The following is a 27551-nucleotide window of genomic DNA, read 5'->3' as shown; positions in this document are numbered from 1 at the left end:
CGAGCTGCGCGGGGCTGCGCGCGCGGCCCCTGCTCCCGCCGCCGGGCCCCGCGGGCGGCCGACCCGCGCCCTGCGGCGGCTCGTGCGGCTCCCGCGGCGGCGGCCCGCGCCGCGGCGCTTCCCTTTGTCCGCCGGCCGGGCGAGCTGCGGGCGCGGCGGCGTCGGCGTCCGAGCGGCCGGTCGGAGCCCTCGCGGCGGCTGAGGCGGCGGCTCCCCCGCGGCCCGCCGCCCGCGCTCTGAGGCGATGCCGGACCAGATCTCCGTGTCGGAATTCGTGGCCGAGACCCATGAAGACTACAAGGCGCCCACGGCCTCGAGCTTCACCACGCGCACGGCGCAGTGCCGGAACACGGTGGCGGCCATCGAGGAGGTGAGCGGCGCCGGCGGGCCTCGCCGGGCGGGCGGCTCCGGCCGCAGGTAGCGCCGCGCCCCGCTAGCCCGTCCCCGCCCCGGGCCCGGCTCCCGCATCCCGGGAAAAGTTTCTTTTCCTCGGGATCCGGACGCAGCTGGGCGAACCCTGCCCGCAACAAGCCCTTTGTTCCGTGGAGGTGGCTCGGAAGAGACGGCTGCCGGCTGCCTACCTTGGGCCTTTTTAAGACCCCCCCTCCTCCCCTCGCGGGGCCCCGGGCCGGGCGGTACCCACTCCCGCCGTCCCCCCCGCTCCCTGCGCCGCCAACTTTGGCCCGAGAGTCGGGGCCGGCGGTGAGCGGGGACCCCTCGGCTGCTGTGGCCGGGGTCGTCGGCTTGCCCGCGGCCGCCCAGCGTCCCCCTCTCAGCGCGTGGAGTGCCCCTGTCCCCAGCTTGCCCGGCGCGGTGCCCGTGTACCCGGGACCCGCTCTGCACGACTCTTGGGTCGGTCCAGGGGACCCCGGCTGCCTAGGAAAGGTGTGCACACCTTAGCCAGGAAGGCCTGACCCGCGCCGTGCCGCGCGGCGCCCGGGGAGGAGTGGGCGAGCCAGGCTTCCGATCCAAAGGCCATTGCTGACCCCCGGGGACGTGTGTCTTACCTGCTCGCAGCTCTGGACGCCTCCCTTCCCCCATCAGCCTGGAAAAGGCCTGCTTTTAGTCAAGGTGCAAAGTCATCGTCTAGTGCTAACTAGTAAGCCCCGCACATCCTGCGGAGAGAGCGCTTAGGACCCGCAAGCTTAGGTGACAGTCAGAGCAGCCTGGGACCGAAGGGCAGGCAGAGTTCGTGAGTCCAGGGCCACCGCCGACTGTGGTTTGGGGCAGCTCCTCACCTTTCTGCCCTCATTTTCCTTACCTATCAAACGAGACTAGCAATGCATCCTTTCCAGGGTGGTTATGAGGGTCAGAGACACTGTGTCAGGTGCTTGGCTCATAACAGGGAACTGGTTTACCAGCCACACGTGTGCCAGTGTCGAAGAGATGATTAAATTCCTCTTGGCCAGAACGTCAAGTAAAGTTCTTAAAATGGGGTATGGTAGGTATTTTAGAAGGAGATGACTGGGCTAGAGTGAGTGAGGAGAGGTCACCAGAGAGCTTTAAATTAAGCGATGGCATTCAGGTTTTTGCCGACTTGAACAAAGCAGCTGCTGTTAGGAATTGCTTGGGGAAAAAAAAATACAGAATGTTTTCCCTTAATGGAAATTTTTTTCTTTGTAGACATAAACAGTCAATAATAGGCTAAGTCAAAAGTAGCAGATTCAACATTCTGAGTGTTTTAAGTATAGTATAGGGCTTTCTTCCCCCCTTCCTTCCTCACCCCCCCCCCCTTTTTTTTGTAGAGGAGAGCTGAATGTAAACCTTTTGTAGTGAGCTCTGTGATCCCACATCACTTAACTCTACCTGTATTAGCAAGGCTTCAAGATTATGCCTTCAAGTGAGGCAGGTGGGGATGAGCGTAGTAAGTTTTTTCAGAAGTGCTGGTTGAAAAGCAAGAAGAAATTTTCACGCTGTTTTGAAAATACACCATTAACAATGTTTATGGAATGATTGCAGCCCAAGAGGTAGCTGAATATCTTTTAAGGGAAGGAAGCTTTGTACACAGTGCCTTAAAAAGAAAGCTTAATTGTGTTTAAAGTTCTGTTTCTTTTCCCTACTGAAGTTTGTCAGTTAAATATTACTAACACTGGCAGATGCTGGAAAGCTAGGCAAATAGGAGTTGCTATTAAAATTGGCATATCCTTTCCTGATGAATTTTAGTTTGCAGTGTGTAATTCCAGAGCTCTTTTTGTATGCTGTGCAGATTACCCTAGAGCTCAGTTACTGAGCAGATTAAAGAGAGACTGGATTTGGTCATGTTACTAAACTGTAGGCTTGCTCCATGCTGCCATCCAAGAACAAGAATTGGTTAAAGTCTCAAAAATGAAAAAGAAACAAATCATTACAGGTCTGTCTCACTTTAAGCAAATTCATTATACATACTAAGATAATGGTACATGTGAGCTTACATTTATGAGAGAGCTAAATCTGAAACAGTTTTATTTAACCAGTGATGCCCTCATGTTTTGATTTTAAACAAGCATCTGCTCTTCATACTGAAATGAGACATGAGAGTGGGTATTGTGACAAATAAATTTTCAAGTCCTTGGTCCTGTGTTTAAACAAATGTGTCATGGAATTAGTAAACTAATTTTAAACTGGTTAATGTTTGTGAACCTATTATTTCCAAGATAGATTATGTCTGCTAAAAATCGTCCTACAGTTGAAGTGTAAGGTTTTTTTTGATATGTACACCTGTAGCTGGACTGTGGGTAGCTAACGGATCCCTACGCTGTACTATGAACCTCACATCTGTTGTATTTATTCCTCATCCCTGCTTTACACATGAGGACATTGAGGCTTAGAGAGGTTAATTTGCTCAAGGTTATAGAGCTCGTAAGTTGAAGAGCTGGAGTTTGAACTTGGTTTCATGCTGTTTTCCGAAATGATGCTGCTTTCTGTTACTTTTAATAATGCTGAATTCTCTAAATTACTCCTTTGTCAGAGGAACCTGGGTTCAAGTTCACACTCCACCACTGGGCAATTGTGTGAACTTAGGTGAGATACCTAATGTTTTCTCATTTTCCTTGGCTTTAAAGTCTCGATCACAATACCTGTCTACTTCAGAGGGTTGTGAGGGTTTAATGAGATAATACACAGCACAATACCTGGTAGACAACCAGTTTACTAAATGCTAACTGCTTTAATAGATTACATGATAGTTAATCCATAGAACCTGATGAGGGTGTTTGGCCCCCCCCAAGCTGGGATTTACATGGGGGGGGAGGGGAGTAAGGGAAAGGAATGGTTGAATGAGTAAGTGAATGGAGAACTACGATATGTTCACTGTTGTTTATTTTTTAACCAGTTTGTTGTCTTGGCAGCAGGTCAGCATATAGCTGTGTTTTAAAATTTTCACTTTGTGATCATCACTTTCTCTTGGTGAAGTAATTGTTTTGCACAATTTTAGCGAAGTCTGGTACTTAACTGGAATCTGCCCTGTGTTTTTGGAAATAATGGAAAAAAAAATTGTGGCTGAATCTGAAAACCCTCCTCTCCCCCCTTTTGGGGGTTTTTATTGCTGTCTCAGTTTCTTTGAGTCCGAGCTCTTTGAAATATTCTCAAAATGGGGAAAAATTGTATACCTGTGTGGGATATTCATAGTTAGACCCTCCTTTAGAGCATCATCCATTCTGTCTTGCTTATTTGGCTTTGTCAGATATGGAGTTTTAAAAATAAATTTGATGTTGACTCGTGAGTATTAAAATTTAATCTACTTCCTTCCGGGCCATAATTCTCCACTCTGTTGTCCTTGGTTGCCTTGGAAATCTCATTGCTGTCCAAGCACAGGGTTCTAACTGCAGGGGTAGAATGAGCATCTGGGCTGTACAGACTCCCAGGGGCCTTGCTGTCCTTGGGACCAGAAGCTCCTCCCAGCAGTTATTAGTGGGAACCCAGCCTACGGCCTACATACTTTTTAGGCAAGAGTGTGATTCTGAATCTTAGCCCTTTGTGACTTGTTTGAAAAACAGCGCTTCCACATCCCAGACTAACAGATTTTAGATTTATTGTCAGAAGGACATCATCTGCTTGCCCAGTCCCTTCTTATTTTCGGAAATGAGCCTCTATGGATCAGACAGGGCCACCTTGTTATGCTGTGTCCTGTAATCTGGATAGGTGTCTGGAAATTTTCGAGTCATTCAAGGAGGGAATGATCTCTTCTTATGTGATCCCCCATTCTCCCCCACCCCCCATTCAATTTCTCTCTTTCTTGTGATTAACAGTAAAAGTACTAATGCTGTTCGTGGTGGGTTCCAGGCCCTGTCATTCATTCAGTATTTATTAAGTGCTGCTGTGTGCTAGGTGATGGGAACAGAATTCCCAAGAGGCACGCATTGTCTTTGAAGCAACCTGAAGCTTAGTGGGAGAGACAGATATCCTATAAACAAATCAATGCAATAAAACGTGGTGAGGCCGTAACCGCAAGACTGTCCAGAATCATGGATGCCTAGGGATGGGAGTGGTCAGGTGTGCCTGGGGCCATGGTTAGGAGGGCCTTGCATGATGATGTGCATGAGTCTTGAGTCTTGAAGCCAAGGTAGTCATCTGTGGCTTACCACATGCTTTAATTACTAAGGTATCTCAATATGGTCTCTTGTATCTGCCTCCTAGCCTTAGGGAAATATTGATCCACTCCTGAGGTGGTGGCCATCTAGGCCTCTGGTTGGATTTTCATAGCCAATCCACAGAGGGCTGCTCAGGCCACGAATTTGGAATAATCCTTGATTCTTACCCTCCACATGGCCAGGCCCTGATGCCTTTCTTTGTGGAGCACATACATTCTAGACTTGCACTGTCCAATATAGTAGCCTAAAATTAACCATTCAGTTTCTCAGCTGCCCTAGCCACATTTCAAGTGCTAATAAAGCACAGGTGCGTTGGACAGCGTAGGTTTAGAACATTTTCCTCATTGCAGGAAGTTCTGGACAATGGTTTTTAGACGCTTGCAACTCAGAGAAGGGTTCACTGACCAGCCGCATTGGCATCACCTGGAAGCTTGTTAGAAATGCAGACTGTCAAATCCCACCCTAGACCCGTGGAATCAGAATCGAGGGTTTAGTAACATCTCCAGGTGCATTATGTGCGCATTCACGTCTGAGAAGCGTTCTAACCCTGGCAGCACATTAGAGTCACCTGCTGGGGGGCTTATAGAATAGAGATGCCTGGCCCACTCCGTGAAATTCTGACTCCATTAGTTTAGGTGGGGCCTGAAGCATTGGCAATTTTTAAAGCCACTCCCTAAATGGGGTTGATAATCACTGCAGTAAAGTAATGTAATGTCAGGCAGTGATAAGTGCTCTGAAGAAAAGTTACACAGAATACAGGAACAGAATGTGACTCTGGAGAGCAGGACACTGAAATCAGGAAAGGCCTCTCCAAAGAGGTGGCATTAGAGCAGAGCCCAGAAGGCAATGAGGAAGTAGCCAGGGGAGAGCAGCACGTGAAGAGGCCCTAAGATGTGCCTGGCCCAGGTCCTGTTGGAGGAGAGAAGTGGGCGTGGGAGAGGGTGAGGGCCAGGCAGGGCCAGATCACAGGAGGCCTTCTGGGTCTTGGGAGGGAATTGGATTTTGTTCTAACATGGTGGGAAGCCACTGGAGGGCTTGATCTGATTTACATTTTAAACCTTTCCCGGTGGTTGCTCCAGAGAGAATAGATGGGCAGCACATGAGAGAAAAGAGGGGGACCAGTTGGGGCTGGGGGTCATCCAGGCAAGAACGTCGTGGCCTAGGTGGTAGCAGTGGGGGCGACGAGAGGTCTGATGGAGACCCTCTGTGTTGTCTGTGCTGGGGGGCGAGAGGGACAGAGCAGGGCTCCCGTCCCAGCGAAGGCAGAGGCCAGGCTTGGTTCACTCGGGCGCTTGAAGAACAGGCCTCCTGGTGTCCCTGCAGCAAAGCTGACACTCTGTGGAGTTACTTAGTGTTGGTATCGAGGCCGGCGGTGTGCTGCTCAGCGTGACTGGCTGTAGAACTTGTGTTGGGGCCAGTGCTGGATATTCATTTTGTTCTCTGCAGACACTGATAAGGGAAGGGAGGGAGTAAGCAGAGTTGTGTAGACAGGGCCGGCGGGGTATGTCTGCTTCTCTCCTCTGCTGTTTGTAGGCAGATGATAGCAGGTGACGCTTTCTTAGCTGTGTCGCATGCCTGGGATACTGTCCACATTCAGCTCCCTAAACACTCCTCTTTCCCACTGCAAAGAGGTGGTGAATTCACCTAGTCCCACCACCATAGGAAACCACCTTCTTTGCCTATACGTTCTGTGTTATGTGGCCTTCAAGTGGTTGCCAGGGCCCTTCCAGGTACTTCTGTACCATTATCGTTTTATCATGTGGACGATGTGGAATAAATGGACTGTCAACCAGAGCTGGAATGCTTGGGCTGAATTTTTATTTGTATTTGGTTGTGTTGTGTTTCTTGATTTGTAAATGTGTATGGGCATCTACCAGTATTTTGTTACCACCAGGGGCCAGTGATGGAAAAGTGGGCGGGATTAGCTCCTTCCCCATAAAGCACTTATTTTGTGTGTAGTTAGTGTTTATCCTTTTAGCCCTTTTTTTTTTTTTTTTTTTTTTTGCGGTATGCGGACCTCTCACTGTTGTGGCCTCTCTTGTTGCGGAGCACAGGCTCCGGACACGCAGGCTCAGCGGCCATGGCTCACGGGCCCAGCCGCTCTGCGGCATGTGGGATCTTCCTGGACCGGGGTACGAACCCGTGTCCCCTGCGTCGGCAGGCGGACTCTCAACCACTGCGCCACCAGGGAAGCCCCTTTTAGCCCTTTTTTTGTGCCATGGACCCCTCTGGTACTCTGGTGAAGATGGTGGACCTCTTTTCAGAAAGATGTTTTAATGCATTGAATAAAATACATGGGACCTCGAAGGGAACCAAGTATATTGAAATATACTTCAAAAATATATTTGAAAATCTGTGTCATACTAATATATGTTTCTTTACTAAAGCATTAAATATCAAGATTTGGTTTTGGGTCTAATAAATATTTTAATTTTGAGGTACTGATGAATGTAAGCAGTATTGGAGCCGTTTCCAACACCTCTAAAGCTATGTAAGTATATCTTTTGTTGGAGTCGCAGGTACTACTAATACCATCACGGTGTGTTGCTTACATTCATAATTGAGGAAAACGCTGAATTTCATTTGGGGGCTCATGAAATCCAGATGTAATTCTTTTTTCCAATCCAAGTTTATGAACCCCCCTGAATTCAGGCTAAGGATTCCAGGCTTATTGGTAAGATTACTTTAGTTAACTGTGTTTTGGAGTGAGTGAGTGACTCTGCAGCAATGCTCCTTAAACAGGCTTCATAATTATACCATCATTGTGATGAATTGGTTCTTAGAGTTGAGCAGAGAGGGGTGACACCCCTAGCCAGTGTTATAGTTATCCAGTAGTAAAGGTGCTTAGAGGAACTAGGGGTGGAGGGTAAAGCTGTCAGTCGTGGTTTGACAGCCATGGTGCTCCCTGCATGTTTTCAAGGTCAGGGCTCGGCAGTTTCTCATGTGGTCCTGGTTTAGTCCATACCTTCATGCACGCCTTGGCATTCAGCAAAACTGTGAATTGCATCTGATGAGTCCTGTGGTTAGGACCCTGAGCTGGGCCGCCAATTCTCCTCCTTTTACCTTTCTTGTTTTTCTGGTCCTTGACTCTGGAGGGCAAGCTTGGATGTGAAGTGATAGATTTACAGGTACCTTCCACCTAGACTTCTAAGGCAGACTTTGAGTTCTGTCGTGTTTTCGGTGAGGTTACGTGTTTGAAACGATGCTGTTGTTGCATGAGTGTGTTTGGGGTATCTACAGCATGACTGAAGTGTTACTGTCAGTCCCCGTTGTTGTTTTTTTCTTGCCTTTTAGCACTTATTGGGCGCTTACTGTGTGCCAGGCATGCTTTAAGTTCTTTACACATATTAACTCTTAACTTGCTTGATGATTACAAAAACCCTGTAAGGCCCAGAGAACCTGAGCCACTTTACCAGGATCACAGAGCTAGGAAGTGGCAGAGCCAGGATTCAAACTCAAGCGTTTTGACACGAGAGTCTGCTCCTGTAGCCGCCAACTGCCTCTGTAGAGCCTGGACCGGAAAAGGCCCTCCATATTGATGGCTCTGTGACCAGCACGACCCCTCTCTTGCTGTCTTGCACTGTGATGCATCTGCTGCATTTCCTGAGTGGATGCTTCTGAAGAACCCTTGCTGCCACTGTTTCCTCTCTGCCTCCTCTGTCCGTGTTGCTGCAGAAACGGTTCCTCGTTACTCTTTTCACTGCTCTGCTGACATGCCCAGCCCTGCAAAGCCGAGTGGCCCCGGGTATTGCTCACACCCTGGCAGGAGGCCTGCCCTACTAACGGGATTATTAATGACATCATCTCTCCACTCGGTGCTGAAGATGGCTTTGTCAGTGTGATTTTATACACAGATGCTCGCAGTAAAGTCGGCTGGCTGGTGAAGATGGTTCCCTCTAATGATGAATTCCCTCGGCGTCTAGGATTCTAGCCAGGTGGCCCGGATTTGGGGGCCTCTTTCCCTAGTTTCCCAGAAGAAATCTTAATAGAGGTTTTGTTTTTGTTTTTAACACCAATGGCTGACATTTCTTTGAGCCCTAGTTCTGGGTTAAGGGCTGTGCTGTGCTTTTTTGTTTTTTTGTTTTTTTTTGCAGTACGCGGGCCTCTCCCGTCGCCGAGCACAGGCTCCAGACGCGCAGGCTCAGCGGCCATAGCTCATGGGCCCAGCCGCTCCGCGGCATGTGGGATCTTCCTGGACCGGGGCACGAACCCGCATCCCCTACATCGGCAGGCAGACTCTCAACCACTGCGCCACCAGGGAAGCCCTGTGCTGTGTTTTAAATGGCTTGTTTTGATTGCTGAATCCTTTCCCTTATCCTGTCTGCTGTAGATCCTGTTATCTCTATGTTATAGTTGAAGAAACCCAAGGCTCAGACGAGTTCCATGACTGCAGGTAGCCCGCCCGCCCCGCAATTAGCGGTTGATAGAACCAGGAGTCCTAGCTGAGATTAGCCTGTGTGCTTAGGGGTGTTCCTCCTGCTGGCCCTTTAATGCCTCACCTGACGGTCTCCTGCTGGGATCTCTATTGCCCGCGAAGTTCCCTCTTTAGGTGTTTCTCTGGGCTTCTTTAGTGCAGGTCGATACTTGTCGACCTAGGTCATCAGACTCTAACCCCTGGGGAGGTACTTAGCATCAGAGGTGTTTATTAAGTGGCCTTAACTGTTTTGGAGTGAGTTAGAAAGGTACATCTGCCTCCCCTCCCTCCCCCTCAGAGCTGAGGGACTGAGGACAGCTGCTTGTAAAGGACTCCAGAGCCACGTAGCCAGGGATCAGGTCCATGCACTGTTCCCTCCGTGTCAGCAGATCTGTGTTTGGAGAGGCGACCACTGAAGGGGGGAATCACAGATGTGGCTTGTCTAGGCAGTCTCCATGAGGTGTTGGCACCCTGCTGCCAGTTAGGGAACTTTGGGGAGATTCTGAGAGGAAGGGACATGTTAAGTCTTTGTACTGTATTTATTCCTCTGATAGCCCTGACCTGTTAGCTAACCAGGTGCTGGGCCTTGGGCGGCTGATTTCACTGGTCCAGGCTTAGTGGCCTCACTTGTAAAGTGGAGGCTAGATGAGACATTTCCTAACATTCTGTTTCTGCAACACAGTTCACCTGCCCCGTGCCGCTCTTTACTTTTTCTGACCACCTCGTCCACTTTCTGCTGGCCATTCGTATTTATACTTTTCAAGAGACTAGAGGTGAAAATAACACTTTCCCTCTCTACTCCCCCTTTAAAGATTCTCCCTCCCCCAAAATACCGCTGGAGTCGATATGGTGGTTGGCCCATGAGCTGGAATTTCATTGGGTGCATTGCTAGTTTAAGTTTGGGACAAATGGGGTCTGTAGTGTGCTACCCGTCTCACCTTGAACTGCCTTTCCAGGTGCATGCCTTGGTTTCTTGATTACAGCTCTGTTGTGCTTTGCTTCTCTGGTGAAAAGAAGATTGTGTTAATGATCACAGGGTTTTGTGATCACTAAATAATTTGGACTGTTGAATTTTAAGTAAATACTGATTTTCTGACATCAGGGTTCCAAGAACTTTTCCCTAGCCTTAGGGGAGCCAGTATTTCATCACTGGAAGACGTGCTATTATGAAGCCCTGTGGATTTGGTTGTGTTAATATGGTGGCATGGGAAGAGCACCAGCCAGGGGGTTAGAAGAGTCGGTTCCAGTTCTGATGTGGTCTCCACCTTGCTGTACGACCTTGAGCAAGTCACTGCCCTGGATGTGTGATCTCTTAAATGAGGTGTTGGGATTAGTTGATCTCCGACTACCCTCTCCAGCCTGAAAATCTCATGGTTCTTTGTATCCCATATATTTAGTTTGAAAAGACACTAGAATAAAAGGTGGGAATAAAAATCGACAACGAATGGCTAGTTTTTAGTCCTGAAAAAAAGTATAGGTTATGAATTAATCAAGTTGATAAAAAAAAACACCTTTCTGTGGTTTCCTCAGGTGCTTATTTTTGTTGTTGCTTTTTTTTTTTTTTTTTGCGGTACGCAGGCCTCTCACTGCTGTGGCCTCTCCCGTTGCGGAGCACAGGCTCTGGACGCGCAGGCTCAGCGGCCATGGCTCACGAGCCCAGCAGCTCCGCGGCATGTGGGATCTTCCCGGACCGGGGCATAAACCCGTGTCCCCTGCATCGGCAGGCGGACTCTCAACCACTGCGCCACCAGGGAAGCCCTGTTGTTGCTTTTTTTAAAAATTGAGATACAATTCACATACCATAAAATCTACCATTTTAAAGTGTCTAATTCGTGATTTTTTTAGTATATTCACAAAATTGTTCAGCTATCACCTGTATCCAATTCCAGAACATTTTTTTTAACATCTTTATTGGAGTATAATTGCTCTACAATGGTGTGTTAGTTTCTGCTTTATAACAAAGTGAATCAGTTATACATATACATACGTTCCCACATCTCTTCCCTCCTGTGTCTCCCTCCCTCCCACCCTCCCTATCCCACCCCTCCAGGCGGTCACAAAGCACTGAGCTGATCTCCCTGCGCTATGCAGCTGCTTCCCACTAGCTATCTACCTTACGTTTGGTAGTGTATATATGTCCATGCCTCTCTCAGAACATTTTTTAAAATTAGTTAATTTATATATTTTTGGCTGCGTTGGGTCTTCGTTGCTGCACGAGGGCTTTCTCTAGTTGCGGCAAGTGGGGGCTGCTCTTCATTGCCGTGCACGGACTTCTCATTGCTGTGGCTTCTCTTGTTGCGGAGCACAGGCTCTAGGCGTGCGGGCCTCAGTAGCTGTGGCTCTCAGGCTCAGTAGTTGTGGCTCGTGGGCTCTAGAGCGCAGGCTCAGTAGTTGTGGAGCACAGGCTTAGTTGCTCTGCGGCATGTGGGATCTTCCCGGACCAGGGCTTGAACCCGTGTCCCCTGCATTGGCAGGCGGATTCTCTTAACCACTGCGCCACCAGGGAAGTCCCCAATTCCAGAACATTTTCATCACCCTAAAAGAAAATCCCATACCCATTAGCAGTCACTCCCCATTTCCCTCTCCATCAATCCCTGACAACCACTAATTGACTTTCCTCCTCTATAGATTTGCCTATTCTGGACATTTCGTGTAATGGAATTCATGTAATGGAGTCATACAATTTGTGGCCTTGTGTGTCTGGCCTCTTTCACTTAGCGTCATGTTTTCAAGGCTCATCCAAGTTGTGGTATGATTCTGTACTTTACTCCTTTTTTCTGGCTGAATAATATTCCATTGTATGTATATATGACATTTTGGTTATCCATTCATCAGCTGATAGACATCTGGGTTGTTTCCAGATGTTTTTATCTATTATGTCTGGGTTGTTTTTGTCTATTATGAAAAATGCTGCTGTGATTATTCTTGTACAAGTTTTTGGGTGGACATATGTTTTCAGTTCTCTTGGGTATATATCTAGGCGTGGGATTGCTGGGGCATATGGTAACTCTGTGTTTAACTTTTTGAGGAACTGTCAGAATATCGTCTAAAGAAGCTTCACCACTTCACATTCCCAGCAGCAGCAGCAGTGTATAGGGTGCCATTTTCTTCACATCCTTTTCAGCACTTGTTACTGTCTGTCTTTTTGATTGTAGCCATCCTAGTGGATATGCAGTGATCTCTCCTGGATTGACTTGCATTTCCCTGCTTAATGACTAGTGGTGTTGAGCATTGTTTCATGTGCCTGTGGCCATTTGTATGTCTTCTTTGGAGAAATACCTATTTAAATCCTTTGCCCATTTTAGAATTGGATTATTTGGGTTTTTTTATTGTTAAATTGTAAGAGCTCTTTATATATTCTAGAAGTAGACTCTTAACAAACACATGATTTGCAGATGTTTTCTCCTATTTTTACCCCCTTGATGGTGTCCTTTGAAGCACAGAAGTTTTTAATTTGGTGAAGTCCGGAATATCTGTTTTTCCTTTGGTTGCTTGTGCTTTTGTTGTCATACCTAAGAAACTGTTACTAATATAAGGTCACAGAGATACACACCTACATATTCTTCTACGAGTTTTAAAGTTTTAGACCTTACATTGAAGTCCTTGATCCATTTTGAGTTTGTTTTGTGAGGTAGGTAGGGATATGATATGAGGTAGGATTCCAACTTTATTCTTTTGCATGTGAATATCTAATTGTCCCAACACCATTTGTTGAAAAGAGTATTCCTTCCCCATTGAATACTTTGGGCACCCTTTTCGAAAATCAGTTGAAGTTTGATGTATGGGTTTACTTCCGCACTCTCAATTCTAGTCCACTGATTTTATCCTTATGCTAGGCTCATGGTAAGTGTTGAAATCAGGAAGTGTGAGTCCTCCAACTTTGTTTTCTTTTCCAAAATTGTTTTGGCCATTCAGGGTCCCTGTTACATATGAATTTCAGGATCAACTTGTGAATTATTGCAAAAAAAAAAAAGCCAGCTGGGATTCTGATGGGGATTGCTTTGAATCCGTAGATTAACTTGGGGACTGTGGACATCTTAATTATCATCCAATCTATGACGGTAGGATGTTTTTGCACTTACTAAGTCTTTAATCTCTTTTAATGATATTTTGTAGTTTTCAGTGTACAAGTTTTGTTAAATTTATTCCTTAGTATTTTCTTTTTTTTCTTTTCCATTATGGTTTATTACAGGATATTGACTATAGTTTTCCCTGTGCTATACAGGTTTATACAGATAAACCGTATTGTTTATCCATTCTATATATAATAGTTTGCATCTGCTAATCCCAAGTATTCTAGTCTTCTTGATGCTGTTGTAAATGGAACTGTTTTCTTAGTTTCATTTCTGGATTATTCATTGCTAGGGTATAGAAATACAATTAATTTTTGTGTATTGATCTTATATCCTGCAATACTGGTGAACTTGTTCGTTAGCTCTAATGGTGTGTGTGTGTATGTATGTATGTATTAGGATTTTCTGTATACAAGATCATGTCATCTTCAAATAGAGGTAGTTTCACTCCTTCCCTAACAGTCTGGATACTTTTTATTTCTTTTCATTGCCTCATTGCTGGATCAGTTCTTGATCATCTTTAAATGCCAATGGGTTGCACAGAATTGGGGTGCAATAAATTTAATTTGTTTTGTTTGTTCTCATTTGGGCTCTGAATATACTGAGAAAATTGGAACACTTGGAGGCTTGGTCTCTGGTTGCGAAGTCCGTTAGTGGAAATGTCACCTGCGTTGATAACTGGGTTGCAGACATTTGCCTCATCCGGCCAAGGTGTGCGGTAGGTAGTACCTGGGAGGTTTCCAGTCCAGGGCCAGGCCTTGTCTGTCTCTGCAACAGCAAACTCAGAACAATACATTGTTTTTTCCGGTTAGCAGCTTTTTGTTTGCCTCTTTCTATAAGCATCACCTTGATTTGTTCACTGTGGAGACTGCTCACTTCTTGACAGAAGGTAATTGTTGAGATTCCTGGTTTTCTTCTCACCTTGTGAATTCTCTTGTTGGCTTTTCTTTTGTGGCGAATAGGAATGAGGTGTGTTTACTACTCAGGCTGTTGGGCTGTCAGAACCTGTAGCTTTTGTTTGCCTTGGTTGTAGCTTGCCAGCCGCAGGCTTCTCATTCGGAAGAGGTACCAGCAGGGGTGGAGCACGGTGGAAATCGTGAGGTAGGCCGGCGGCTCTGCACCTTTTTCATCTCCCTTCCCTCCCCTCCTCCATGCTCCTGTTTCTTTTCCTTGGGGATGGGATTGCTGTCTAGGCAGTGTCCAAAGCTTAAAATTCTCATCTCCCCTCTTTTTTCCCCTGCATTCTCTTACCTTCACTCCCTTAGTGTATTTTCAGACCCTCGGGGCCCTGTACTTTCTTTTCAAAGTGGAGATTCCAGCCAGAGGGGACTCAGGAGGGAAGCTTTACTTTGGGATTTCAGGCTGAGGCCTTCCTTCCCCGTAAGCTGCTGCTTTGGTGATGACATTTAAAGTTGGCCTCCTTTCCTACCACACTGCCTCCCCTCAGTTTTCCAGAACTGGGTTTATTGTTCTTTTAAAAATGATTTATTGTCTTCTGTAACAGTGTGGAAGGAGCTTAATTTTTGAAGTGCCCAGTTTTCTTCTTTATGGCCAGAGCAAAGTAAAGGAGGTTTGATTGATCTTATGACAAAATTGCTTTAGTCATAGCTAATGTGAAATCTCTTTAGGGCTTCGGTTTTATTTGCTCTTTTAATTTATGAACCTCCTTGGATCCCTAAGCGTCTGTGCACACAGCCAGTGAGGCCTGCTGTATCAGATTCAGGGCTTTATTCCTGTCCCTGATAAACCATGAGCTGGTATAGGGTTCTGACAGTTGGTTAGATTTTGGTTTGAATTAGGGAGTAGCAGTGTCAGCTGATGTGTGTTTCAGAAATTTGTTACTGTTTTTCCAAAGAAAAATGTACTGTTAGGTTGGGTGGTTACAGCCGGTAGTAGGCATGTGTTAGAACTTGGTGGTAAACAGAAAAAAAAAACCCTGTGTAAGTAGCTGCTCTAAAGCCCATCTTGTTTCTCTGTAGGTCATGGTCATTCTCGGGGTTCTGGAAAAGACCATGTAGTGAAATAGAAATAGCAGGGACCGGCGCTCAACAGCTGAGGCCAGTGAAAGGGAGGAAAAGCGAAAATTGGACTCAGAAGTGTGGAGCTGCCCCTGCTCTAGGCATCCCCGAGTGTCTTCACACAGCAGCAGGTTTAAGAAGAGTTCGAATCAGTACTCTGCTGTGTTGGGCAGGGCAGCACGTAATCCATTGAGGAGAGTTTGCATGAAAATAGGTTTTGAGTTTCGCTGTGTAATTTTGATTACTTTCAGTTCACTGAGAAAATGAAATTATGTGGAACAGCTCTTTCCTTTGGTGTTGGCGTAAATGGGGCGTTTAGGGCATCTTTCAGGATGGGATCTGGGCTCTGGCAGAATCATGTGGAAATCTCTTCCAGGGACACGTAGACTTAAGTGAGGACAACCCTTGGCTCTTAGGTGTCTGCTGTTAAGGAGCGCGAGGCTTACTGGCTGGCTTCAGAGTATCTTGGCGTTTCCTTTTGGGGTGAGGGAATCCAAGGTTACGCCTGCTTGCAGTTAGTTTTCCTGTTGGACCCTCACGCCAGACTGAGGGTGCCTCAGATTCAGTGTTGCTTCTCTTTGAGTCCTCAGAGCCTGACATGGTTCCCAGCACACAGTTCTCAGAAAGTGTCTGTTGAATGTTGAAGGCCTAGGTAATCTTTCTGTTTCTGTGATTTGATATCTTAACCTTCACAACACTTGCTGTATGTTTAGAAGTAAATTCGTTTTGATTTGAAAAATCAAGATTGTCGTGTTATCCTTTGAAACAGGAAAATCTCTAAGAATTACCAAAATCTCCACTCTGTAAAGCACCCTAATATCTAGTTTCTTCATTGAAAAATACATTATGTCTTTTTTATTCTGTAAAGGCTTCCCTGGCATTCCCCAGTCCATCAGAACCACTTTCTTCTCTGAATTCTTAAAGCAGTTACTCTAAAGCAGTTTTTGGTCCATCTGTCCATCCATTGATCCATGGATTAGTTGATCCATCTATGGATCGATGCATCCATCTGTCCATCCATCTATCCATCCACCCACCCACCCATCACTGGGACAGACCTGGGCTGTCTGATGCTTGGAATAAAGCGTGCTGCAGCTGTGCAGTGTGGTGGTCTGCAGCAGCTGTAGGTCCTCCCTGGTGCCGGGGGTGGCCTTGGCTTCCTCCTCAGTGCCTGCTTGCTTCTGTAGAGCAGGGGTCTCATCAGGGAGCAGGACAAAGGAGGGTGTAGCTTGACTGAGGTGGGTAAGTTGAAACAATGCAAGTTGGGTTCAGGGCTCTCAGGGTTGTGCCTGTTTGGTCAGGGCAGAGGTTGGCAAACTACAGTCCACCCTGTTTTTGTATGCAAAAAAACAAAAACAAAAAACAAATAAGCTAAAATAAAGGTGGTATTTGCGGTTTAAAAAGAGTTATAAAGAAAAAAAACCCCAAATCTGAAGAATATACAACAGAGACTGTGTGTATATGGCCTGCAAAGCCTAAAATATTTATTATCGGGCCCTTTATAGAAAAAGTGTTCCTACCCCTAGGGGAGAAGATGGGCTGTGACTATAGAGAGTCTGTCTGGACTGAAAGGACAGAATGTTTGGGGGTATAGAGCCTTCACGTTGCTTAGAATAGTGGTCCACGTATCACACAAGCCCCTGCCTTAAACATCCCTGCTTGCTGTGAGGACCAGGTACTTGCTACCTGTGGAAGTAGCCTTTTCTGCCCAAGGTTGTAGGGAAATACCTAAGGCTTTTGAGTAGGGGAGTGAAATGAGCAGAAGCTGGGTTTAAGGCAGACTGACTTGGCATGGCGGGGATGGGGGACAGGGGTGAGAGGGGAGAAGGACCCAGAGCAGGGAGCCCAGGAGCGAAGCTTCGGCCACTGCCCAGGGAAGCAGTCACTGTGACCTGGATTAGGGCTTTGGGAATACAAAGGAAGGTAACATCACAAGGTAGTCAAATGGGGGCTACTCATCTGTCAGCCCTCTTCTGGTTTTGGCCACCTCCTAAGGTTGGTTGGTTTGTGGTTGGTTGGTTCAGGCCTTAATGCCTTCCTTCATTAAACATGTAGAGCACTTGGCTCTGTACCAGGCGCTGGACTTCAGAGTTCCTGCCTCGGAGGTGCTCATGAGTGGGAGGGAAGGAGAAACAGTGACTCCACCAGGGAGAGGGTGGGGGGAAAGCATCAGGGACGAGCAGCAGAGGAGCTCCTTGACGGCAGGGTTGTTTGGTGTGTGCTTGCTTGAGAGGGTGTCTCACCCCCAGTGCCTGGCCGGTAGTAGGGCCTCAGAGGTTGAGTATTTGATCTTTGGCAGCCGGCCACACATGCAGAGAATGATAATGCTGTGAGCATTATACTAAAGTGTTAAAAATATAATCTTGTCTCTCCCCTTAAGGAACCTGCCATTTAAAAATAAAAGACCAACCACTCATTAACTTATTCAGTATTTATTTTATAGGAAGCACATTATATACATGCGCACATGCTTAGTGGTCCCTCGGATGCGTATGAAGTGGGCAGGGTCACCTCTCTTAGGCCATGCAGGACTCGGCACGTGTCTGCCTGCCGCCCCCCTTGAGCTTTTTTCCTCTAAATGCCTTTTGCCTTCCTTCTTGATCCGAGAGTGTCCATTTATGACTTCGAAGGCACCTTCTAGCCTGCCTGCTGCGTGGCTTCAGTGTAGAGGGGAGGTGGCAGGGTAAGCAGTGCTCACGTTGTCCTGTTCTGAACTCTGGCCTCTGCCAGAAGATCTTCCTTGGCTGCCACAGGAGGATCACACTCTCCCCTTCTCCTTTCCCTCTTCAGACTGGCCTCTTGGCCCCAGGGACGAATCTGAGTGGGACGGAGGACTCAGGGAGCCTGGAGAAAAACAAAGAAACCTGCCACCCAGCCCACTGCAATGTCAGCCGCCTAGAAACCTGTTCTTCCCTTGCCTGACATCACCGTCCTGGCCTTTCCGGAGGCCGCCTGGCTCAGCTCTCACCCCAGGGGCGAAAATTGCCTGGTGGTCTGGAGACAGATTGCAGACCTCTTGGGCACTCTTGGTCAGGGAGCCGGCCCCTTCTCCTGCCTGGCCCAGGGGAAGGATCCATACACACCTCGGAGGCCTGCAGGGTGGGCTGGGACAGGGCGATTGTCGGCGGAGCCCAGCCTGGGCTGTAGGAGACGGCGGGGAGAGTTGGTGTGCAAGCCTAGGCAGGCTGCTCACCTCTGCTCCCTGGTGAGAGAGTCGGGTGCTGGAGACTCCAGACGGCAGAGGCCTTCCTCCCCCTGTGGACCTATGATCCCACCCATTTAGTTTCTGGGTTCTTCTCCAGCCCTCCTGTGCCTGAGGAGTTTCCACTCACCACTAGTAGCCTCCGTTAGCTGCATCTCCTGCAATTTTAGGGCACCTGGCCTGTGCTGCAGCCTTCAGCCCTTCATTATGGGGGGCACTCAGAAGGGAGCCTGGTGTTCTGCAGCCTGTGTCCAGCGGTGCCCGACCCCCCAGGCCCTCCCGCAGGAGCGGTCAGGGATGACTGTCCTGGCGCAAGTGCACATTCCCACCGTGGACCTGCTTCCTGCCTTTGTGTTCTTGTTTCCTGAAACCAAACTGCATACTCCCGAGAGCAGGAGCTCTTTTTAAAATAATATGCTTGTCTTTTTATTTAAACTTGACTGTTTTCAAAACACTGGGCCGGACAGGTTTTATACACTGAGCTGAGGAAACAGCCCCCCAGACATTTCATGGCTTCACAAAAGAAGATAGGCAGTGGACTTCCCTTGTGGCGCAGTGATTAAGAATCCGCCTGCCCATGCAGGGGACACGGGTTCGAGCCCTGGTCCGGGAAGATCCCAAATGCCGCGGACCAACTAAGCCCCTGCGCCACAGCTACCGAGCCTGAGCTCTGGAACCCGTGAGCCTCAACTACTGAGCCCACGTGCCACAACTGCTGAAGCCTGTGTGCCTAGAGCCCGTGCTCCGCAACAAGAGAAGCCACAGCAACGAGAAGCCTGCGCACCGCGACGAAGAGTGGCCCCCGCTCGCCACAACTACAGAAAGCCCGCGTGCACAGCAACTAACTAACTAACTAAATACAATTGCCGTCTTTCAAACCGCTAAAAAAAAAAAGTTTAAAAAAGAAGAAGATAGGTAGTCAGTGGTAGCCCTGAAGACTTGAACGAGGATCTTACAGCTCTTGTCAGTGAGGGATCGTTCTGTTTCCTGGAGCATCAGAGTACCTGGGAGCTGCTCAGTAATCATTTTATCGAGTTAAAAAATGTGGGTATAGTATTTATGCACAGATTCTTTATGCTTAGAAGCTTCTTTGTTTAGCTTCTCAACTTTAAAAGCGATTCAAAATGTTGTACATGCATTGTTTGCTATGAGTTACTGTCTTTAGAAATGACTAGAGAGGACAGATAATTTAGAAATATTTGCACCTACATCAGAAGAGAGTTAATAGTACCTGTTACTGTTAATGCTACTGGTATTAGCTGTTCTGGGAAAAGGTACTGTTTAGTCATAATAACCAGATAATAGCAGTAAGATTGGACAGGAAAGCCCAGATAACAGTGAGTGTAGGTGTAATTATAATTTAAATGCCATGGTGTTGGGGGGGAATCTTTAAATACAAGTTTTTAAGAGCTGGGTTGTAGTGTAAGGCATAAGTCCTGTCTTGTCTGTAATAGGAGGTGCTCTTTGGCCCTGTAACCTTGGAGAAGTTATCAGTCTTGAATTATTTATCATTGGAATGAAGTATCTTTTGAGAGAAGCATATCTTCCTTCAGTGTTAAAAATATGTTTCTATCATGTGTCATAGTGAGTATTCTAGTTACATTGCATATTTCTTTTTTTATATCCTGCCCACTCACTTGGTTATCCTTGAGAAGAGAGGCGGATTTTAGGTGGTAGCTAAGTGGTACCCAGTCTTTGGATCTATAATCATATTCCACATTTTTACAATTTTCTCAATCCTTTTGGTTGCTGTTTTGATATTTGATTTCAGATCTCTTTCTTTGGGAAGGTCGATTGGGTGGCTGCAGCAGAACTGAGCCCATTTAGGGGCTGGTAGATGACGTGTTTTTGATATGCTTGACAAAGTAAACTGTGCCCTTTCCTCCTGAGTAGAGTTGATCTGTGATCGACAAATGAATGGTCTCTTTCCATCTGGTTGTCACACAGATAGGCGAAAACGATGGTGCCATTTGAACGTTGAATTTCTCAGACTCCCAAGGGACAACAGCATGTGTATATGAGCTGGCACACCCAAATGCAAATTATTTCTGTTGATACCTAATGTATGTAAATTTATGCTGCTTGGTTGACAAAGGCATTGTGAATGATACTCTTTCTCAATAGTGTTATATAACTGAAATTTTCATTTTATCGTCACAGTAGTGAAGTACAGTTCCTGCTGAATTTCCGTGACATTTCCAGCAGCTCCAAAGCCTGTTATGGGGCTACGGCACCAGAGTTGGAAGATTCGGTGTCTTCTGGAGCGAGTGCTTGCCTGACTGTCTGCTAAAGGCCTTGACTGTCTTCTCCCTGTGTAGAAATGCCCTGACTGAGGGCAGGGTGGAAAGTGGACGGTCAAGATAGTGCGATGACTCAGGAGAGAAGAGGAGTTTCAGTACAGATTTTGGGGGGGGGGAGGTTGAGACAGGGGAGCACTTTGGAAAGAAAGTTATCTTTTCCTTTTCAAAATTGGGTCCTTCTTCCCCCCAGATCATTACATCTCAAATTCAGGGACAGAGAATCCAAGCAGGTTCTAAGATAGAAGGGTTCCATCAGCAGAGTTGGTGGCGGGGGCAGCCTGCATGTGCTGGAGGGAACCGCTCAGCCTTGGTGGTGCGTGTTCCACGCTTGCTTTGCTGTTGCTCTGGGGACGTTGTCACCGGGCCGTACTTCACTCAGCGGCCGTGATGGAGGGGAGTATTAGCCGCACTCCTGCTGTCTTCACCTCTGTACTCCCTTGAGCCTTGACAGCGGTGTCTCCCCATCTGGTGAACAACCAGCCTGAGGGACTGTGTGTCCCGCCCTTGCCAAGCTGGGCACTGGGGACACCTGCACAGCAGGTAGATGGGACTGCTCTCCTGGCTGTGCCGCAAGCCTGGTGGAAAGGGCCGCTGGTTGGTGTGTTTCCTGCAGGAGCCTGAGCCTTTGCTGGATCTGGGACGGTAATCAGGCGTTCGGTAGCCTGGAACAAGGCCTGACGCACAAAAGGCTCTTCTGGGGTATTTGTTGAGTAAATGACAGAGTAAATGATAGCAGAAGGAGATGAGAGCCTTCTAGGATGAGGACAAAGTACCTGAGCCCAAGGGTGGGGAGATGGGTTGCATGGAGAAAGCTAAGAAAATGCAGGGTTCTGGAGGGCTGTGCCCACTGGGTTTCTCTCTGGATTGGGGGGCAGGGCAGTGTTGGGCTCTCTGTTCTGTGGGCTGGGATAGAAGTGACTGTGTGTGGAGTGAAGAGGGGTCCTAGCCTTGCTGTTAGAGGACAGGAAGGCAGTGGTTGAGAGCAGCTTTATGATTTCTGCAAGGGGAGATTATTGTGTTTGCTTTTTCCACAACATTCATTGAAGGTCTGCCTGTCCTGTTCAGGCGCCGGGCGTTTACTGATGTAAGTAAAGAGCATCCGGATTTCTAGGCTTTCACAGTGTAAACAGATGCGTAAACAAACAATTACACTACGGTTTGATTAATGCCGTAAGACACAGAGACAGTTGCTATGGCAATGCCAAGTCACTCATAACATCCTGCCAGAACCAACAGGCTTGCTTGCTCAGGGTCTTGAATGGGACCCAGCAGGCAAGTGATGGTGACGCGGTAGGGATGAGCCTGCCACTGTGTGCCTGGGTCAGCCCCAACCCCAGCGAGTGGCTTTACCACGCACCAGTCTTACAGCAGCTGTGGGCCTGTGACTTCTCTGGAACTAGCAAGGAAAATCCAGGCTGGGACTGATTCCCCAGAGGGCGGTTCTACAACCAGATTGTGAGAAGCTTTCTCTGGGTAGATGCAGCCTCATGAAGGGGAGGGGTGGCAGGGATGGAGAGCAGCTTCTGCACATGGACCTGGGATCTGCCAGGAACCGAGATGCTTATAAATATAGTCCCCATGTCTCCTGAGCTGCTGGGTGAAGAGGGTGTTTCTTGTTTTCCATCTGGGCTGGGAGCAAGGGCAGGTACGGGAAAAGGAGAGTAGGTTTTTCCCCCCTATTTGAGGGAAGATTGTCAGGAAAACATCTGTATTTCATAATCCCCGGAAAAGCCCTTTCAATCAGATGAGACAGGATCTGTGAGGGTTTTGACGAGAACGGTGAAGAAGGCAGTAGCGATCTCTGTGCAGAGCCTGGCTGGCTGTGCTACAGACACGAGGCTGCGGGGTTTTGTGGGACCAGGGCGCCGTGCGTGAGGGAGACCTGGTTCTGAGTGGCAGGTGACAGGTCGGCTTCTTGCCTCCCGACGGTACAAAGACCTGCCCGTTTCCGGAGGGGAGATCACTGCCCAGTCTCGGGTTGGTCTGTGGTTGTGTGTCACTTTCCCTGAGCCATTGACTTCCTTTTTCTTCTCATACCAGTCTGGAGAGAGGAATCCCTCTTCTACCAGCAGGATAGGTGGGTGGCATTTCTGAGTGCTGGAAGGGTTCTCTGGTGTGATTCCACCCCTCCCATCCCTCCAGCCAGGGCTTGTCACCTCTGGGAGGCAGGTGACAGTCTCCCTTTGACTCCTGACTGGGCTTTCAGGCTCTGCGTCTTGTTCTACCATCTCCTCTCCCTCACTGACTCTTGCTCCTGGGATACGTGTGATGTCACGTCTAATTTGAGCCCGCATTTAAGGGGCGTCTGGTGTGGTGGTCACGGCCTGGGCTTTATATGAATGTGGGTTTGAGTCACACAGCAGACCTGCCACCAGCTGAGTCCATGCCAGTTGCCGGGTGTTACTTGGTGGAGGAGTTGATGTTGCTGGTGCGCTGTCAGCATCTCCCTCCTTTTTCTCAGAGTGAAAGTCCCTGCGTGGGACCCTACGTTGTCTTGGCGTGACCCGACTCGGCCGCCTTGCTCTGCTCCGGCCACATTCCCTCCTGGCCGCTTTGCAGGAGCAGGGGTTTCTACTCTAGAGCCTTTCCCTGCCGTTCATTCTGTCCAGACCGTCTTCTCTCCTTGCTGCTCATCCACACGGCTCCCTCCCTGGTCCCTTTTGTGTGTCACCTTCTCGTGAGTCCTGCCCTGACCACCGCTTAAGCCAGCTCCCTGGCCTCTCTTTTCCCCGCAGCTCTTCTCATCACCTCCTAACCTAGTCCAGAATTTACTTACTTGTTATAGTTTTGTTTCCTAATTCTCTCTTCCCTCCATTAGATCCTAAGCTTCATGGGGCAGGGATTCCTGACTCTCTTATTTAATGAAGCATCCCCAGGGCCCAGAATTGTGCCTGGCACATAATACATGAATAATGCATGTTTGTTGAATGAGTAAAACTGGCCAGCAAACACAGCTTATATTACAGAGAGTGAAACACATGATCCAGGAGTGCTGGTGCTGTCGGTTCACAGAAATCTTGTTTCTCTGGCTGTGGAGAAGAGACTTGATTCTTAGAGGGTAGGGTAGTGTTTGAAAAGTTGAATGAGTGAATGTAGATCCTAAAAAAGTAAGAGCATGTTGGAGTGGCTCAGTCCCGTAGGAACTTGTGTAGCAGGGGTTGAGGCTGCCTCTTGCCTGTGGATGAGGGGGTTCCAGGGTTAGACGTGTGCCCAACCTTGTTCTGTATCCATGTCAGCAGGCTCAGAGGATTCCTTGTATGTTTCCAAACTGCCACTTAGTAGGAGTAGAGAATGCTGCTCCTCATTTCTTTTACCTGCAGAGACCAAAGCAGTTTGGAGTTAGAGCAGTTCACAGACACGGCTTTCAAACTGTGTGAGTCAATTAATTATTGTCCAAGACGGCTGGAAGGTTAACCCCCAGGGTTGCTTTGGCTATAGGGATCTGACGTCTTTGTGACAGTTGTGACGAAAGCTGGTGTTCTGTTGGGACTTTGAAGAGTCTCGTCAGGTGGTGAAGGAATTGAGAAACAACGGCTACCACCTGCTCTGTCACCCTGTTTTCTGGTTTGTACTATTGCCTTGTGGAAATGTATTTATTTGTTAAGGCCTCCAAAATAAACATACTTGGAATGGTTATCCAGATTATATAGGGTTACCATGATGAGAGGCTTCTATGCTTTTTGTACTTTTTTCTTTTTCAGGCCTGGTAGTTCTTCGGTGTTGATAATCTCTTTTCGGAGACACCTTTTCATGAACTCTTCAGATTTCCCTCCTTTAGTAACACGACACTTCGAAAACTTGCATGGTGGCCTGGGACCAGTAGCTTTGCAGGAATACAGAGATGAAATGGTTCATTCCCGTGAGGAGCTTATGTTACTCCTGAGCCCATGCAGTGATCAGAGCCTCTGCTTTGAAGCCACTTGGACCTGGACTCAACTACTGATTTCACCAGTTAATGCCTGTAGGACCACAGGCAGATGGGCTCATTGACTTATGTGTATTTAACAAACACATAACGCTTACTGCTCCAGGCACTAAGTGCTTAACAAACGTTAAATGTGTTTAGTCCTTAGGACGACCCTGTGGGTAGGTACTGTTGTCAGCCCTGCGTTTAAAGAAGAGGAAACTGGGACGCAGAGAGATTAAGTAACTTTCCCAGGATCACTGAGCTAGGCAGTCAGAAAGCCAGAATTTCAACCCCAGATGCTGTGGCTCTTGAGTTCATGCTTTTCATCATGACACTATCTATGCTGCCTCTCAGCTTTCAAAGCTTGAGCTTCCTAAATCCATAAAATGGGAGAACTGATCATAATACTGCCTAGGTACAGGATTGGTGTGAGGATTAAGTGAGAAAACCCAGGTAGAACATTTAGCCCAGTGCCTGTCACATGGTGAGGGCTCATGGCAGCTGGCGCCGCTACTCCAGCCTGGCGGAGGGAGATAAGATGGTACACAAATTATACTAATACAGAGTAACGTGTTCGAGGTGTCTTTCAGAGCACTGATAACAGAAATTGCTTCCTGTGAGGCCTAGGAAGCCTTCGTGAAGGGGGCGGGGAGGACAGGCATGACACACCCGGGCACTGATTCACCATCTGTGAAGCAGTCACCGTCCCATTTGATAGATCCAGAGGCTGGGGCTCTAACTGGTTACAAAGCCCAGGGTTTGACTAGATGGGAGATGTGACAAGGTGCGGGAAGGTGGGTCTTTTGGGAGTCCAGTGGGCTGGACCCTGAGTGGAGCAGAGGGAGGAATGAGATGAAGGGCTGGCCAGCACCACGTGGCCAGGTCGCCACTGGCCCAGCAGAGCCCACTTCCGGCCTTGTGAGTGCTTAATTAGCTTTGCATATTGTCTTTTTGTTCCCTCTCTTTAGAAATTTTCTCCCACACCTTCTTTCCTGTGAATTTCTAGAAATACCCTATTTTTCGTGACTCACTGCTGGGACACATCCTGTTTGGGGAAGTGTTGAGGAGGAATTGGAGGATGGTGTGAAGTGTGCGCCTGGTGATGGGTGGTGCAGGCGGGAGGTGACTCTGCTTTTCTGCTTCCCCCACAAAACCCACAGCCCTCACCCTGCCTCGTACCCGTCTCTCCCGATGAGCTGGATTTCTCCAGATGCGGTGTTTCAGTGCCTCGACCTGATGTGTGCCAACTGGAAGTTTTCCTCTTGTGTTGTAAGCAGGGATCTGTCTGTGGCTACAGAGTGACTGATGATGGGATTAATCAGATTAGAGATGGGGCCTGGAGCTTTGAACCTGACTGAGTTAGATGACCTTCCGAACCAAACGGATGGCCCGACTTCATTCGCATGCACCAGGGTGGCCGTGATGGATTGTGCGCCAGGTGCCCTGGACAGAGTTGCTTTCAGAGCGTGGTTATGAGAAGTAGAGGAGCAGCAAAGGCTCTGAGCACAGACAGAGCACACGCAGTGTGGAATCAGCTGGCCCTTCCTTGGATGGTCTGATTTTACCATGAACTGCTGTTACTTCAGTTCTTGTTATAGGCCTTCCTCGTTCTAACAGAGCCCGGATGTTTTAAATCATCACGCAGTGGCTCTCTTTTGTATGGCCCAAGGCCTTTTGGCAGGCTGATGGGAAAGCTCGGTACATCAGGCAGTGAAATAATAGAAAAATAGGAGAAGCTGAACTTGAGCCGTGGAGAGGACAGGTGAGGCTGCCGTGAGGCTTCCCCGGGGGAGTGGGCACTGGTGTGGGAGGGGCTGGCTGCTGTGACGTGGGGTTGGGCCCAGTGGCAGAATGGTGGGAACGTGTAAGAAGCAAGTCAGGCTGTTCTGTCAGAGCCTGAACCCTGAGGGTGGCCGTGGTGGTGGTACCCGGAGCACGTCGTTGGAGCGTGAGGCCGATGGTGCCCTCCCTCGAATGGCGAAGGCAGTCAGAGGAGGCTAGAACAGAGCTGCTCGACCTGGGCAGTTTTGCCTCCTAGGGGCCTTCTGGCAAGGTCCAGAGATGTGCTTGATTGTTTCACAGTGGGCGGAGGCCAGGGATGCTGCTGAACACCCTCCCGTGCACAGGGAGGCCCCGGGTGTCACGAGTGCGGCACGAGGAGCCCTTGGGCTGGAAGGTTGTCAAGTACTGGGAGGCTTGGAGGGCGAAGGGGGGGACAGTCCTCTGCACCCCAGCTGCTCTTGGCTCTGGTTCCCTCAGGAAAGGAGGGGGAGGGTCTTGGTGGGCCTGAGTTTCTTTTTAAGTTGGACAGGATGAAGATGATTTAGAAATTTTCATAAGCTGAAGCTTAATCGAGTGCCGTGAAGTGAAAACCGTGATTTCAGCGAGCTCAGGTGTATTAAGTCAGTTGAGACCTTCAAAGAGTGGCGTTAAAATGCCGATCCACTTAAACTCCTGACGTGTTCTCATCTCTGCCTGTATTATTTTTTTCTACCCTTTAACCTTATGCCGTGCAGAATGCCAAAGGGTTGGGGTATGGTTTGATAGCTTACTTTTATGATATGAAGATTAATAAAATTAAAACTGCCTTAGTACTGATGTAAAGAGCTTGAATGTAATTTACTTTTATAATTATCTGCCCTTAAAAATCTTAATTCGGTATCTATAAAAATAGGAAGGCTTTTCACTGGAAAGGTGAAGGGGAATATAAAGATTGATAGAATAAAAAAAACAAAAAGGCAACCTATTACCCCATTGTTATGTGTGTGTATATGTATTGGTTGGCCAAAATGTTCATTCGGGTTTTGCCCTAAGATGTTGCGGATGTTTCCATCTTACAAAAAACCTGAACAAACTTTTTGGCCAGCCCAATATGTATGAGAGACACATGACACATTTTACTTTTTTTTTTGAAGTGCCCTGCCTTTAAAATTTGGAACTATAATTTATTTCCAGCAGAATTAAAATCCATTTTTCTCTTGCTTTTCTTTCTCCTTTCCTGGGTCGGATAAAAGGTGTTCATTTGCTTCTGAGAATGTGTTGACTTCTGGTTTATCTCTTAATTAAAGT

The 27551-nt window shown here is 47.9% G+C and overlaps 1 protein-coding gene across 2 annotated transcripts in view; it reads left to right on the top strand.

Annotated features, from left to right (window-relative positions):
• Window positions 1-244: 244 nt before the first annotated feature.
• ASAP2 (ArfGAP with SH3 domain, ankyrin repeat and PH domain 2) overlaps window positions 245-27551 on the top strand; it is a 154792-nt gene continuing 127485 nt past the window's right edge. For both annotated transcript variants that reach the window (XM_065890711.1, XM_065890710.1), the window contains exon 1: window positions 245-370. In XM_065890711.1, the coding sequence (XP_065746783.1) occupies window positions 245-370 (126 nt within the window). The remainder of the gene's footprint in view (window positions 371-27551) is intronic.

This window comes from Phocoena phocoena, chromosome 14 (genome assembly GCF_963924675.1).
Source record: "Phocoena phocoena chromosome 14, mPhoPho1.1, whole genome shotgun sequence".
In the NCBI taxonomy this organism is placed as follows: Eukaryota; Metazoa; Chordata; class Mammalia; order Artiodactyla; family Phocoenidae; genus Phocoena; species Phocoena phocoena.
This window is presented reverse-complemented; position numbering and strand designations above follow the sequence as displayed.